General features: G+C 40.2%; 1 protein-coding gene across 3 annotated transcripts in view; it reads right to left on the reverse strand.

The window, feature by feature from the left end:
• The window catches only part of pip5k1ca (phosphatidylinositol-4-phosphate 5-kinase, type I, gamma a), a 48,071-nt gene that overhangs the window by 26,400 nt on the left and 4,876 nt on the right, over nt 1-16,795 (reverse strand). For all 3 annotated transcript variants that reach the window (XM_005478976.4, XM_005478978.4, XM_005478977.4), the window contains exons 2-5: nt 4,249-4,280; nt 3,186-3,272; nt 2,666-2,796; nt 2,448-2,565 (exon numbers count right to left, since the gene is read on the reverse strand). In XM_005478976.4, the coding sequence (XP_005479033.1) occupies nt 2,448-2,565; nt 2,666-2,796; nt 3,186-3,272; nt 4,249-4,280 (368 nt within the window). The remainder of the gene's footprint in view (nt 1-2,447; nt 2,566-2,665; nt 2,797-3,185; nt 3,273-4,248; nt 4,281-16,795) is intronic.

Raw genomic sequence — 16,795 nt, forward strand, 5'->3', positions numbered from 1 at the left:
TACATTTCAGTTCGTAAGTCACAGAATAATTATGTTCTAGATCAAAACTTGAGCTTTTAATGCACGCGCAGCTTCAGGTTTGACTCTTATCCGTCACTTATCTGCTTTTATAACGGCACCTGGCTTGTTCATAATGTTTTATAATGTCTTCTTAATGATTTCAGTCATCATTTTGTCTTTTTTCCTCTCTTTTTATGCATTCTGAAATGTTTTCGTGCTGCCATTTTAGTACCTTGTAACTGTGCTTTAGAAAGATGCTATAGAAATAGCATGTATCATCATCATCATCATCATTATTATTATAGCACTTTAGGCCCATAAATTTTAGCCTTGCAGTTGAAGTGAAAGCTTTTTTTTTTTTTTACTTACAACCAAAAATCCACAGCAGACTGAACACCAAACATGTACATTAAGTCTTTCCTGAAGCAAGTCTAACCAACAATCAGCAATCTTGTAATGTAATCTTACTTTGGCATTACTTTTGAAGCATTATCTAAATTAATTTCAGTGGTCGTCAGTGCGTAAGTGTGCAAGTACAGAAATATCAGTGATATCTGACTTTAAAAATCATTGAAAGTTTTGTTGACTATGTCCTGAATTAAGGTGTTGACCCCTTAGGTTAGTGAGGTTTACAGTGGTCCCTCGTTTATCCCGGGAGTTACATTCTAAAAATAACCTGCAATAGGAGCCAACTTTATTTTTTACAATTACTATAGATGTTTTAAGGTTGTAAAACCCCTCACTACACACTTTATACACTCTTCTCAGACAGGCATGAACATTTTCACACATTTCTCTCTTGCTTAAACACTCAAAGGTCAAACCTTTGTAGAAAAATAAGTCCAGTATTATAGAATGAAACCAAAGGCCCCCGCGGTTGTCTTTGATGGTGCAAAAGCTTTCATCAACATTGTTGTTTGTTGGGGAGAAAATTTACAAACACACAGTACAGCACTATGGAATCACACTGCTAGCAATCGAAGATTTATATAAATTTGACAAGCTGAACGCATTTTGTAGTGTACAGGAGACACGGCATGAGATTGATTGGCAATGGTCTACAGCCAATCAGGACGCAGAACACAATGCGCTGTAAAAAAACAAAAAACAAAAACAAAAACAAAAAAACAGCGAAGCTGCGAAAGGTATACCACGCAGGATCTGATATCATCGTGTTGGTGTTGTTCCCAGATCAACATTGGAAGTGACCAATCAGAATGTTGTGACGTCATACTTTTGCGACTTCGGGAAAAACCGCCGCAAAACAAAAAACTGTACTTAAGCTGCGAGAAACCACCTCTGTCCGCCAATCAACGGACCCTAACCCTTTAATAAACGCTAAGCAGAATTGATATTGTCCTTGCAACATTGGAATTTCATAAATGCACGAATGGCTTGGCGCGCCAAAGAATAACGTCACAACATTCTGATTGGTCACTTGCAATGTTGATCTGGGAACAACACCAACACGACGATATCAGATCATCCGTATAGCACTTCCTCTGCTGTTGCTGCATTTTCTATAAATTTCGATTCAGGATTTGCTGAGCGCCATTTCTCTCTAAGTACGCATTAAAGCGCCTTTAAAGATGCTCCTCATTATGAAACCTCTTTCACAAGTTTATCTGTCCACCATCGTTCAATTAACACCATCTACCAGTTAAGACAATCAATTAGATTGTCCTATGTTATGTCCAAGTACTTAAGGATATGCTTAAGAAAGAAATAAAAGAGAATATGGACTCTAGATTCATATTCATATTATAATTTTGAGTTTATGCTGCTCTGATAAGCTGAATTTCAGTGTGACCTAAAATCTGAATAATGAGTACAGCCAGTCAGTGGTAAAAAGTCTCCAGATGACTTGTTTGGACATATGGTGATGAGTGACCACAGGCTGGCTGAGAGAGAAAAGGGAGAAAAGCCGGCACGATGCTGTGTTTCCACGTGGTTGGAGTACCAATGCATTGAAGACAAGTGCACATGGAGCATGCAAAAACACTGACTAATCAGTGTATGTATATGCAGTGCGTTGAATCATGCAGCCTCCAGGTTTCCCAGACTGAGGGGGAGAGACAAGCTCCAGAGCTGCCTTCTCTTTCTCCAGCCTTCTCCTCTTCTCTCTGCCCTCTCAGATGCTGTCTCATGGCTTATTGTCCTCATTCCTTTTCTCTTAGCTCTCTACTAACACCCTTTTTTTTATCCAGAGTTTTTGTCTTTATTAATTCTGTTGTTTACATCTCTACCCAACAAGTTGCAGTGACGCTTTTTAAAGTGTGTGTAGATTCAAATCAAAGTTGAGGAGTGCTTTAACCAATAAAGGAAAGTCTGCTACCAACCTTGATTGGTCTGCTACCACTCAAGTGTTTTCAATTACCTTAAACGCAGTCTGGATCTAATCCAATGAATGTATTCAAATTTAGAGACAAAGACGAGTGAACTCTTACCAGGTAGTCATCCGGCCTGATGCCAAACAGTTCTCTGAAGTAGCGGAAGGCCACAGGAGCGTACGTTTTAAAGCGGAAATCCGGGAAATGATGGGCTGGAGTAAGGTTGCTCCCTTCACTAAAGGTTTAGGATAACAACATCCAGTCAATAAATTTAAAAAAATTCCACTTATTAGTGCACTAGAGGGCTTTAGTGGGTGTTTGGGTGTAACAGAAACCTGGGGAAAAAGATGCTCTCCACCACGTAAAAGTCCTGCATTAACACATCTCTCTCAGGCTTGGAGCTCAGGTTACCCACTGTGTAACCGATGCCCAGCTGGATGGCACCTTTCAAGGCTGATGATGTGGTCTGCAAAAGAGGGAAAGGAGGAGGCAAAAATGAAATTCTTCAGCTTTTTCTAAACCTCACAGGACAGTCTGAGGTTGCTCTTTAGAAATGTTTCAGTAGAATCTAATGGTATCATCTAAAAAGTGTACACAGGCAATGAGTCTGCATCATGCCATTTCATATTTCTGAATACCAGACAAACAGAAAATGTATATATTTCTTAGATAAATTAACCTCTGATAACAAAACTGACTGAAAGAAAAATCTCTTTATTTTCCTCTGGCCTCTAAAACCTTTTTTGGGTGTAACAGGGCAGGAAAACTCATTTTATAACACCTAGAGACGTAGCACTATTCTTCAATAGCATATCAAAGGTCACTCTTAGAAACAGAAACTGTATAGTATAGCACCTTCTTATAAGTAGTCTCCCCTGATGCGTCCACCCCTCTGTGGCCAATCTTCTTTCCTTGGCCAGGCTGGCCTGAGGATGAGGCCATCTGATAAGAAGAAGAGAGAAGCAGACTGTTATAATCCGGTCAGCAATACTTGCACCTCTTTATGAACGGAGACCACATAAATATTAGAGAGTGGGAAGTGACAGAGAATCATTGAATGACAGCGATTTCAATGTCTGATGTTTTTCATTTTGAAGCGATATACAGACTGTAGCTCAACTAATGTAATGAAGCTAATGTAATGAACTATTTTAGGATCTTATCCACTGCAAATACTTCTAGAGCCACTGTACATAATGGTCACTGAGCTTTTGGTTTTAAACTGGTATTTAAGTAGATTTAAATAATCTGCACACTCCTATTAGACAAATTGGGCAATACTTTAGGGCTTGCTAAAATGTGCTGTATATAAAAGGGATTGATCAAATTAGGAGGATTAAAGAAGACTTATTATGCTTATTTCCAGCTTTGAGTTTGAGTCGCGGCTCAGAATAATTCCTGTTTATCTCATACTGGGCTTTAGTGCAACGCCTCACTTCTTCCACTGTCTTAAGGAAACCATCCCTTTATTCTAATTGGGTGCCCCTCCCGAACAAAAAAATTTGAACAACATGTGGGCAGGGCTCTGTGCTGATGATCATATCTGCTCTCGCTGACACTGGAGAGAACAGAAGAATAAAAAAGTGCCATAAACCATGTTTTTAGAGAAGTGTGGAGTGCGCTTTTGCCTCATTAAGGATTACTTATTCAAACTCAGGATAGTTTAAATGTAGCTGTATATATGTATATAGAGAGCAAGGATACATGCTGATAAAATGTTGTGTCCTATAAATACAGACAAGAAAAAAAATCACTAATGCTTTTAAATATTTTGTGCTGTTTGTAGTGACATTTGAGGCAGTTTTCAAGCACCAATTAAAAGCCTCAAATGAAACCATTATAGTGACATTATAGGGACAAAACGCAAAGATCAAAAACAAAGTAAAAGACAGAGAGACAGGTGCAGGTGGTGGCTCACCTCTGTGATGAAGGCTTTCTTAGCAGCTGCATCTGTAAGAGAGGGGACAAGAAGAGACAAAGCACTGGCTGTTAGTCGCTCTGTGACAGAGAGGCTCCATTACTCAGCATCATTAGTCCTTTCCGTGACAAAGATGAATCCCACAGGGTGGATGCAGCAGCCTAACATTATGTAATGACAGTGTCAAACACAAGCAGGGGCCTGACTGAGTGACTGCGGGAAACAGTAACATCAAGGGCACGAAGTCCTTTAGAAAACCTCATGAACTACAACTGATTATTCTGCTGTGCAGGCGGCACTGAAGCCCATGTGTGTGACAGTTGGCTAGACTGTGCACCAAAATGTGTCCTATTTATTTGTTCCAATGACAATAGGTTTATTCAGACATTTACAGTCCACCCACCCCAGCCCAAGTACAGGTTTACAGATACATGTGTGACTGCAAGCTCTCTTAATGAACTAACTTTAACTCAATATGCCTCATAACATGAGACAAGCTCAAACATATTAGATAAACAGTTCTAGTATGGTGACAACGTCCTACACTAATAAATACTAATCATATGTGGCAACCCAGTAAATATATGAAGTAAAGCAGTATCTGCCGTGTTATGATCATTTCCAGCCTAATAACAGGATGTAAACAGTAAAGAAAGGCAATCAGAGGCCTGTTTCCACCAGGAAGGCCTGAAATAGACATAATTATAGACATATATAACACTCAGCATAATAATGGAGAGAAGGGTAGGAAGGCAGGAAAGGGAGAATGGAAAATGAGCAAAAGAAAGAGTGGAAAGCGATGAAGAGGGTGGTTCAGAGATGGCTTCAGACAGAGAGGGAATTAATCAGCCTCACTCTGTTACTGTCATCATCATAACTGCTATCACACTCAGCCGCCCAGATGGTGGAATTTATGGAGAAACTGCAGCAACACAGCCTGACAGTTGGGAATAAATAAATGATGATATGAATACAACTGATGAGACACTTTGGTGAGGACACCAGTTTTGCTTATGTGATTACTTTTCACTTTTGGGAAACAGATGGAGCGGCAATGTTTGAAAGATTTTCTTGTGGCGATGTGTCAATAAGGTTACAACACATCCTGTACCGCTGAGGAAAGCAGCAGGTTCCTTATTGCTTATGACAAGGTGATAGGCCTGATTTTGTTGGAGAAGATATTGCTTTCAATCTCACTGCTGCACGCCTAGAAACATGCAACCCTGCCGTTAGAAACAAAAGAGGAGCAGCTGGGTGAAAGCCCATTCAGCCATTTCAATGAATATTCAGTCATAGTGAAAGAAAGTACACCCTCTTTCAAAACAAATCATCTGGTGTTTACCTATTATGTAAATATAATTAATCTTGAATTGTTTATCTACCACAAATTTAGCCAAAATGCAGAAACAGTGTATTAAAAAGTACATCCTTACTGCTTACATGGGAATAAAGAGGTTTAGGATCAGCCAGGTACCGCTAATCAAATAAACTCATGAATCGATTAAAGGCAGGTGTGAGGTTTTTAGGGAATTCAGGAGTTTATTAACATGATGCCAAGAAGGAAAGACAACAGTAATGACTTCGAGAAGAAAAATGTTGCCCCCCATCAATCTATGAAGAGTTATAAGACCATTTCCAAACAGTGTGAAGTCCATCGTTCTATGGTGAGATTATTTAGTGAAAAACATTCAAGACAGCTTCCAATCTTCCCAAGAGTGAACCTTCCAGTAATTTCAACCCAAGATCTAACCATGCAATGCTTGAAGAAACTGCAAACAAACCCCAAGTGCTGCATCTCAGACTCGAGAGCAGGGGTGTCGAACTCCAGGCCTCAAGAGCCAGTGTCCTGCAGGTTTTAGATCTCACCCTGGGTCAAAACACCTGAATCACATGATTAGTTCATTACCAGGCCTCTGGAGAACTTCAAGACATGTTGAGGAGGTAATTTAGCAATTTGTATTAGCTGTGTTGGATCCAGGACACATCTAAAACCTGCGGGACACCGGCCCTCGAGGCCTGGAGTCGACACCTGTGCTCTAGAGTTAGAAACAGACTAAAAGAAAAAGAAATGAATCAAGGCGCTGCAATGATCTATACATCAGCAAGATTGAAATGCTCTAGTTTAATGAACTGAAGCAACGCTTTAAAGAAGAGTGGGCCAAAAATGATTCACAATGATGTGAACGGCTGATAAAGTCATACAGGAAACAATTATTTCAAATTACTGCTGCTAAAGGTGATTCTACAAACTACTAAATCACAGGGTAAGCTTAATTTTTCATGCACCACTTCTGCACGAGTTTTTGTAAAACAGTCAACCACATGATTTTCATTATGTCCTGACACATAAAAGCTTAGAACTGAAAGAGTGTGTACCTTCTTGTAAAAGGTGACACAGAATCAGCCATCAAGTACAAGTTGGGTTGAGTTGCAAACAATTTCAGGAGAATTCCCTTGGGATCACTTTCTACTGTTGTCCAGAAGCAACTGTGTTTGCTTTATTAGGCACAATTAATGGACAATGTCTGGAAAAGCTGCAGTGCAAGTGTGAAAACATCTCAGGTGGTGGAAGGGAATTTAAAAGGGAAACTCATTTTGTTTTTCATGCAGCAAATGTTACCAGATCCCAGCGCCTGAATGTGCACAAGCTTTTGATGGTTTAAAATGGGTTGGCTCTGCTCCTCCCGAGGAAGCAATTTTCAGAGTGCGCATTACTGTGAACAATTCACAACAGGCTAAATGAGAACAAGAGGAGACTGAACATGACTTTCAGCCTGGACTCTGCGGAGACTTCCTTTTCTAACCAGCACACTATGATTCACTGTCTCTCGCCAGCTGAGACACTAATAGCTAATACCTATAAGCCAGGGTTGTACAGGAGTGGGAGAGCATCCTCACAGCTTGACTTGATGCTTGCAGCTCAAATGATAGCCAGCCTGTCTTAGTCTCTGTTTCTGTGCACAGTCTGCCTGCCTGCCTCTCGTGCATGCCCATGTGACTGAGCCTCACAGTAGCCAGTTTGCCACCCCTCCTCCTGCTCCGTCTCTCTTACTTGCTCCCTCTTCCACACACATATTCACACTGGGATGCACAAACAAGCGTGCTACGACAGCTTCCTGCAAGGTGGAAGAACCAGTAATAAAAATATGAGTAAAACAAATGGAAAAATAAGCCAATGGAGGAATGTTTGCAGTGCAGATAATTAAAAGAAAGACACTCCTGATTTCAGTGTGCTTACTATTCATTTTGCCTGTGTGCACATGCATGCGGTTGGCTGGATTTTTGTGCTTCTTCCACATCTCTCCAGTCACTTCAGAGTGTCTGCTCCAAATGTGTTGCATGTGTTTGTATGCAAAGGAATCTAACTAACTGTGGCTCTTCTTTTCCCCATGCCTGCACCTGTCAAGACAGCCCCAAGAGTGTGTATGCATGCAAAGGTATGTGGGATTGTGCAGTGACTGGGAATACACAAGATTAGGTGTGTGATTCAAAGTAACTGCAGACATTCGGTCCATACACTGCAGCTGGATGGCTGCCTTCTTAGCTCCTCTAAGATATCGGTAGTCTGCACAGGCATTGCACTAAGCAGCAGTCTGAGTGCAAGATACTTACAAGGCTTTTTTTAATCTAAGTCTAAATGTAACTTGTTGTATTCACTCAAAGAATCCATCCATCCTCCAGGTCTTTGCCAACATTAAGTAAACCCAGACAAGTCCTTATTAAATTACTTTCAATTATGGAAAGATGGAAATAGGTTAGGGAAGAGGAAATATTACACAGGAGCCAAAACTATATTAAAAATTTCAGCCTTTAAACGAATGCTGCTGTCAGACTGAAATGCAATCACTGTATATTATGATTAGAAGCACGTAATTAACTCCAACGGGGAGGTTATTTGATGGATTTGGGTTGCCTGCCTGTCTGTTTGTTTATTAGCAGGGTTACTTAAAAAGTCCAATATATAATATATATATATTTGCTTAAAAATGTTACCAGAGGTTGGGTCAGGTGTAACTAAACAGTGATTAACACTTAGAGTCGGATCATATGTTCACAAATATATGTTAAGAGACATTAATGTCCTCAAGAAAACATCACAATCCAAGGATATTTTCTGGATGCAGGAAGTCCGTTGATGCATGATGTGGAGAGAATTTTTCAGCCTTGGCAGAGGTGTGAAGCGGGGTGTGTGCGTGAAGTGCAAGACTTGAAATCACAATGCCTTGCAGCTGTTCATGTAATTCCTCCCATATGTATTAACAAAAAACACACAAGCAGGAAGCTGATGAGAGCACATTACAGCCAATCAAGAAAAAGCAGAGTAATAAGGTTATGTACCTGCAAAAAATGTGAAAACAATAGTATATTTATATGCCCTGACTATGAATACAGGAGTCTTATTTGATAACATATCTGTGGTATAATCGCTATATTTTACCTTTAGCATATTTACCCTTCTTGTTCAGTATTGCGAGGCTGCAGAACGAGGAGATAATGAAAAATTGTTCTCACTCCACCATTATATGGCAGCATGCTGTAGAGTTCTTCAGGGGATGGAACAACAAATAGACCCTTCCAAATAAACAGCTCCTAGCTGACTCCGTTTCCTATCTAAATGGCGATTTGTTGGTTTATGGCTTGTTCTTATAACCCTTAAGAGAGTCGTCCATTACTGGCTGCTAATATTCACGCGAGGTGAAATGAGACAGACTGTACATCATTCTGACAACCCCTGCGCTTATATGATTATGTTCATATTTTACTAGTTGGTTGTTTTCCAATTACTGAAAGACCATCCACGCATATCTCTGCTAAACTATAGATTAGACCTTGTACATTTGCTCAACAGAGCTTAGATAATTACGCCTAATGATGAATCCAATGTCTATCAATATGCAGGAAAGCATGTTAGCAAACAGCTGATCACATAAAACTTTATGTAGGGAATAACGCTCCTGGATAATGGTGGCTTTTCCAGAAATGTATGAACTGGGGTTTCCACAAGTCCCATAATGTAAAATAGGTGTGATGAAATCCTCAGAGCCCCACAAAAGTCTACAATACTAAGAGATAAAATAGCCTGAGACATACCAACACACACATAAAATTTATTCTTGTCCAAACTTGCTTTACAATGTGCAGGATACTGCAAACTGAAACGCTTCGCTGGGGGAAAAAAGATGGATTGCTAAGATGCAAACAGGATATTCTATTTTTCTTGATCTCTGCCTAAATGACTCATTAGAAACATTCCCATATTTATTGAAATCTTTCAGGTTAATCCAACATCTTTGACACTGCGCTGGTACAGTCACTCTTTACTTTCTATGACATGGACCTGAACAACACACACACAAACACTCACATACAAACACTTTTTCTCCTTCTTGTTTCCATGGTGCCCCTATTGAGGTCAGCCGGCATTTTTATGACTAACTCACGTGTGCCTGGAATCAACAGACAGATGCTGCCTTCCACATGTCCTCTCATCCTGCTGTTAAATAGGGCATTAGTGCAGCCACACAGCAGTATATGATATAATGCAATCACATACACGTGCAAACAGGGTGAAAAAAAGACAAGAAAAGAGAAGCTTAATAAAACCAAGTGCCAACCTCCAGGGCTGAAAAATGAAGGTGCCAAAAGCTGCAGTTCCCCGCAGTGGCCACTTGATACTGACTTCGACTCAATCCTCATAGACTCTTAGGTTAAAATACCCACTTTCAGCAATGTAATAAACATATTTGCAGCATTACAAAGGTGAAAAACAATAAAAAGACAGGAAGCAAAACCACTGGGGACACACAAAGTAAAACATGCGTTCAAACCAAAATGGAAACCTCAAACTCTTAAAAAGACATTGAAAGAAGAACTGCTATCTTGACCATGAACAGTTCCAACACCAAATACTGGAAAACGCTGAAAATCTATACTGGCATGAACTGGATAATGTGTTAAGAGCGAAAGATCCCACATTGTCTGAATTAAATCAAAGTTATCAAATTACTGATGAATTTAAAGACACCTTGAAAATAAAAATGAAAAAACGATGCAGCAAGCTGGTCCATTTTTCCGAAATTTTACTGAAGCAATTAAAAATGGTACTTGGTAGTTAGTATGGCCCCCATGTGTTTGTATGCATCCCTTACAATATCAGGGCATGGATGGTGTCTGGGGGGGGGGGGGGGGGGGGGGATCTCCCATAACAGGGCATTAGTGGTGGACCTACCAATTGTGGTATTCTATGGTAAATGCCAATCAGGTTCCATGGTGCTGGGCAGTGAACACAGGGCCCAATCGAAGACATTTTGCCCTCAGGCCACCCTCATGACGTCTGTTTCTGATTGGTTGGTCAGAGATATTCACACCAGGGCCCTGCTGGAGGTCCCCTTTCTCCTTGCACAAAGAAGCAGATACTCTCCCTGCTGATGGGTTGAAAACCTATTTTAGAGTTCACATTTAGAGCAAATACCTAAAAATCCTCAGAACTACTTTATGTATTAGCTTCTTCTTTAGTGCATCTAAACAACAAAATGACTCACAAAGACGAAACAACTCGCGTGTTTGCGTAATTCTTCACATCACACACACTGTAGGCAGCCTTGTGTCTTACTGACGGCAATGTCTGGCCCAGATGGGATCAATACTGGTTCTCCCTGAGGATGAGCTAAGTAAGAGGCTTCTCTGAGATGATTGCTTATTATCTTGGCAGAGACTCACTGATGGTGATCCAGCAATTGATTGGGTGTTAATTTTTCATGCCACAACAACGCAGCTTGTGTTAGTCGTGTCAAAGTGCGCCTGACCCACAGAAAGCAGAAATCCATCATTCTGTCAGTATTTAAAGGTTGAAAAAAAATTCAACACAGCAGCCTAGTCTGTACTCAGCAGCATAAAGTCAATAAAGCCAATTCTTATGACAGTATTTTGGTGAACAACGCTGGAAGATATGATAAAATGTAATATTATCTCTGAGAATCTGACAATGGTGGCGAGGTCCTGAATGGTGCAGATGTTCAGAAAGACAGAATACCCTCAGGTTCTCCTTGTTTTTTGTTAAGAAGATGGTTAATCTAAACTTCACTCCACAAAAAAACCCAATACTGCAACTGTGACTTCTCTTTAGACTGAGATAGGGAAAACTGATCCTAAATCTTTGTTATCAAGCCTTTCTAACCTTGAGCCCTTGAGCTCAGTATCCATCAGGCTGTGTACTTTTCCATGACCACACCAGCCAGCTCGTGTGGTCCTCGCTCCTCCATCTGGTTTTTGTCCAGAATGAAGCGCAGGAAACAGTAATAATACCTTAGTGATAGTTTACTGATGTACATTAGTGCTATGTGTCGTTTGATGATTTTTTTAAATGATGCTCTTTACTTAGCAGATACATGTGACGATCGCCCGATTTCTGAAAATTCTGTATGAGCACCATTTTCATCTTCACAGATCTGTAATAAACACTTTCTGGTCAAAAATCACCTTCAATAGAAAAGCAACGAGTAAAATGTTCGCTTAAGCATTTAACCTTTTCATTAGTTATCCAAGTGTAACTTCCCTCACATACACAGACTATGTGTTACAATGGGAGCTGATAAGGGGTGGGATATATAAACAGTTAGTGCTTAACCGGCACTTTAAGGAAAAAAACTGATACCCGTGGAGATCTGGGCAGTGTTGACAAAAGCACATAGTGCACCCCTGTCTACCTATGAAAGCTTCTTGAGTGAGTGAGCATCAGAACTGGAAATTAAAGCAATTGAATGAGGTGGTTTCTTTATGAAGACGGCAGAAACCGTGTGATGCCCTGCCTGGGGAAAGTTCTGATGGGAAACCTGGGCTCCTGGTATTGTTATGTTGTTACTTTTGACATATATAATCAACCTAAAACCTGCTGTATCCTTAGCAGCTACACTGTCCGTCCACATTTAATAATCAGGAATAAATTAAGAAACATTCAAAAGAGATCAAGGTGTTGACTAATCCCCCTGATCTGAAAACTAATAAATAGTAATTAAATAATAAATAAATAATAAACAGGCCCCTCTTCTCAGGACTTGTGGTGCTAAGCTCTTGTTGCCAGATACCACAGGACATCTTCAGTGGTCATGTGGAGTTCAAGTCATCACGGGTCAGTGCTGTTCTGGCAGCACGAAGGGGACCTATGCAAAATTAGCAGGTGGTTTAAATGTAGTGGCTTTATTAAATATAATACTAAAACTAAAAGGAGGAGGAACAGCAGGCATGATCCTGTCTGAAAAACAAGATCTGTGGAGTCAATTACCTTGTTTTGAATAGACCCATTCATTTGTCATCATATTTTTATTTACTCTCCACATTAGCACCCACATTTCCAGCCCTAATGTGACTCAGATCAAAGAAACCAGTGCTAGTGGCAGAGACAGTGATTAGAAGCATTGACAAGCTGGTTTCTGTCACAGCACTCCAGCGTGCTTATCTATCAAAGACAAGCCTGGTAACATACATTGTCAATATTTCCTTTCAGTTGCCTATTCCTTATTAATCAGCTACTTTTTATGACGTTATTTATAATTAGGGAGTCATCAACTTCCTAATGCTAAGCTACACAAAGAGGCTTTAAATGTTCTTTGCAATTATGGCACCCTGGCAGAATAATAGCCTTACAGCTTATCCTCACTGCTTCTGCATGTAAACACACACGGAGAGGCTGGCATAGGGAGACAAATACACACTGCTTACAAACTTCAGCAGGAAATATGTTTTAAACAATCTCTAAACATGTTACCGTGATTTAACGTAGAACTATGGTGCCAGCACATATCCACAATGTTCTCTTTGCAAAGTATTTTCCCTCAGGATTCCTTTGATTTACTGAACAATGTGGAGCACACACAAGGGGAAAGTCTCTCCGTCCTCTGTTGTCAGCACACATCATCCACTTTAGGAAATACAGTGAGAACACGAAAGGAGAGGACAGCTTTTTACTATGCCAAGTCATCCATTATGATCAATAGCAAGCAAGTAGGCTTAATGAAAAGCTTCCTGCCCGCAGCTGGCTCAAAACGGATCCTTTGAGGCACATAGCCTGGAGCTGGATGATGAGCAATAGACAGATAAATACACACAGATATAAAAAACTAAATATTTACTTATGGAACCTTTATGAGAAAGTTCTCCAAACTCTTGGCAAAAATAGCTTAGCCAGCTACTGGATTAATTAAGTAGTTATTCAACAGGAAAGTTACAGACTTTTATTGTTGATTATTTAAAATGTGGCAATCAGGAAAACTGAGGTTCTGGTTCAAATGTTTGGGGTTTTTTTTTTTTTTACACTTCACACAGCATCCCAACCCTTTTGGAAATGGAATATTTGCTGCTCCGGACTTTTCTTTACTGTTGCAGCGTGATCACTTCGTATAGACACGACTGACCGCAGCCAGTCGGAGGTATTGTTGGTGTTGCAGACAGACAACAGCCCAAAGAAAAAGCCAGCCAAGTCGTGGTCATTATTATTTCACTATCCCTAATCCCAATACCATTCTCCCCAGGCCATAAGGCTAACTGTCAGGATTATCAGGATAAGATGGTACTAATGCAGGGACAGGTGGGAGCAGGAACTCGTCTGTCTGTTTTTCTGGGTTACTGGATCCTTTTGTATCGGGCCAACTGTTAAAACTGATGCTCACTGATTACTGTAAGACTGATTTTACATTAGATAAATGGTTACATACGTCTCAGATATCATCAGAGATGCAATCTACACTAAAAGACCTGTCTGCCATTATTTGCATCCATACCGATGTCTTTTATGTTCAAAACAAGAGTGAAAAGTGGCTGAAATGATGGCTGGGCAGTTATATCAGCTAATGACTCCATTCTAAATTTCACCAGTTGCATCTTAATTTCAAACTGTAGACTGGACTAATGGAACAGGTGGGCATGAAAGTGTAATTTTTCCTCAGAGAACCGTGAAAGCTCAGTGGACTTTGAAATGGAAATCAGAGGTGAGGGGATGCAGAGAGAGCTGCTTTTATTAAAGCTGGCCAAGTCTAGTGATAGCGGACAGGTTTTAAACACATCCCAAGGACACACACTTCATACAGCATGAAAAGTCAATTAAACAACAGCTCCTGACAATCAGCTATTCAGACGCCTACCTGTACGTCTGTGGGAATGCGATGCCCGCTCACAGTGCACAAGTCAATACGCAGATGGAGTTAGTGCAAACACAAATGAGAAGTTTTAATAACTACTATTTCAATGTGGAGAGGCTCAGTTACCATGCATTTCTGTATGCCTGCAAGTGAGAATGGTTTAACTGTTTCAATATCATTGGATTTACACGTCGAGAGTGGCCATGTCCTACACTCCCACAGGGAGGTCTCGCTTTCCTGCAAAAACAGACAGGGTTGAGTTGCAGAACTCTGTTCTTGGGCAAAGCTAAAAACAGCTAAGTCCTGCTGGCAAAATGACACACTCAAGTACTCAAACTCTTATGTAATTTCAGTCTGTTTTTCATTACCGAGCTGCCAGATCAGAACTGAGCTTAGTGATCCTTGCTGATCCTCAAAATGCAGTGAAAGCTGTCAGCCAAGAGAAAGAAGTCCTTTTATGGACTCGAGAGGAGAGGAGAGGAGAGGAGAGGAGAGGAGAGGAGAGGAGAGGAGAGGAGAGGAGAGGAGAGGAGAGGAGAGATAGTCGGAGTAAACACGGAGGTGATCAGCCTGACTACTGTGTGCTGCTGTGTTATTGCTGAGAGCAGCATCTTTGCAGGCAGCGGTGACTCAGTAGAAGGTAATCTCCTCTAACAGAGCTGCACAACAATATCTCAGTCGGTATTGTCACACATGCAATAAATAATCTACAGAGACCTGTTATTTTATGCCTCATCTTGGTTAGGTGCAGAAACGAAAAGAAAAACAGCCCTCAGATCAAACTATTGCTGTATTTAGTAATGTGACACTGTGAGTCTTACAATACAAAAAGATGTGGGGAAGCTGTTTTTCCTGCACAGCTACTAGTCACAGATTTGTATTAGATTATGTTATGATTAAGAAACTATTGAGCAAATTTCTCACAAGAGAGCAGGCTTTTAAAATATATCCAAAATGGTAACTGTTGCCTATAATCCCATTTCTGCATATTTGCCATGTACTTCAGTCTTTCATCTATATGCTCTGGTGCATTGCATTTATCCTGCGTGACATTAATCCTGCACCACACACATACACTACCCCTACAAATGGCCACCTATATGAAAACACAGAGTGCAGAGGACATAGCAGCACTGGTATGTGTTTCAGCGTCATGTATACACTTGTCATGCTCTACCATTTACCATTTTACCAACACCAAGTCATGTTTTTAGCCCTGCACCACGTGTGGTTTTAAAGCCTTTTTTTGCCACTATTGGACATGCAGATGAATGCTTATAAAATACTCACAAGCTGACAGCGTTTATAAATTACAATGTGGTAGACAACACATTCCCTAGCTACCAATGTAGCACAAAACAGTACAGATAATGAGTCTTTTGCTCAGGGTTACCCACAGAACGCCAAAACATGGAGAAAAGAGGAAAAACACCTGTGGAGAAAATCTGCAGAGGAGTGAAGAATGTTTTGTTATGGCTGCATTTGATTAATGCAGTGTGCTAGAATAATGAAGATGATGATGCAAATAATTACTGGGTCTGATTTAATATCTGTGCAAATACACAATATTGCATAATCTTTGCACTAAGGTAATATATATATATATATATATATATATATATATATATATATATATATATATATATATATATATATATATATATATATATATATATATATATATACCTGCTGGGATAGGCTCCAGCGCCCCCCGCGACCCTGAAAAGGATAAGCGGAAGCGAATGGATGGATGGATGGTCCCTACATTGTTCCACCACAAAATTGCTTCATCTTTTTCAACAAATCTAAACATGATTTTCTGAGAGAGAACATTTTCTGCACAAGATGTGTTGCAAAATCGCAGCTAATCAAACAATCACATTTTCTCTTATTTACTTGCACAATGCTCCTTAAATGAACTAGGACAAGATAAGTGACAGTGACCATGTGCTGACAAGTGAGCTGTTTTCACATCAGTATATCTGCCTAATAAATATGTACATGATTACAATAGGTAAAGAAGTCCTCAGAAACCAGGATAGAAAAGCGTAGCAAGTCTTTTCCCCAGAGAGACTAATCTGACCAATCGGAGAAGTAATTCAAGAGCGCTAACAAACGATCTGTGCTGTGGCTGATAGAGACTGGAAAAAGCAGCCTTGGTTATTTTATCTCTTCTCTCGGGGCCCAAAGCAAATTCACCATCACACGAGCTGGGAGTAATGCTTATACCAGGGTCAGACTGAACTTGCCAACTAGGCCCGTACTGTTTAATGAATGAATATATTTTCTCACGGCTCAGGCCCTATTAAACTTGAATAAACCCTGCAGCATCTTGGTCTTCCACTTTGTCAGGCTCAGGCATGAATAACAGCTTCAAAGAAATCAAATAGTACTGATTAATAATCCTAATCACT

This window comes from Oreochromis niloticus, linkage group LG23, assembly GCF_001858045.2.
Source record: "Oreochromis niloticus isolate F11D_XX linkage group LG23, O_niloticus_UMD_NMBU, whole genome shotgun sequence".
Classification (NCBI taxonomy): domain Eukaryota; kingdom Metazoa; phylum Chordata; class Actinopteri; order Cichliformes; family Cichlidae; genus Oreochromis; species Oreochromis niloticus.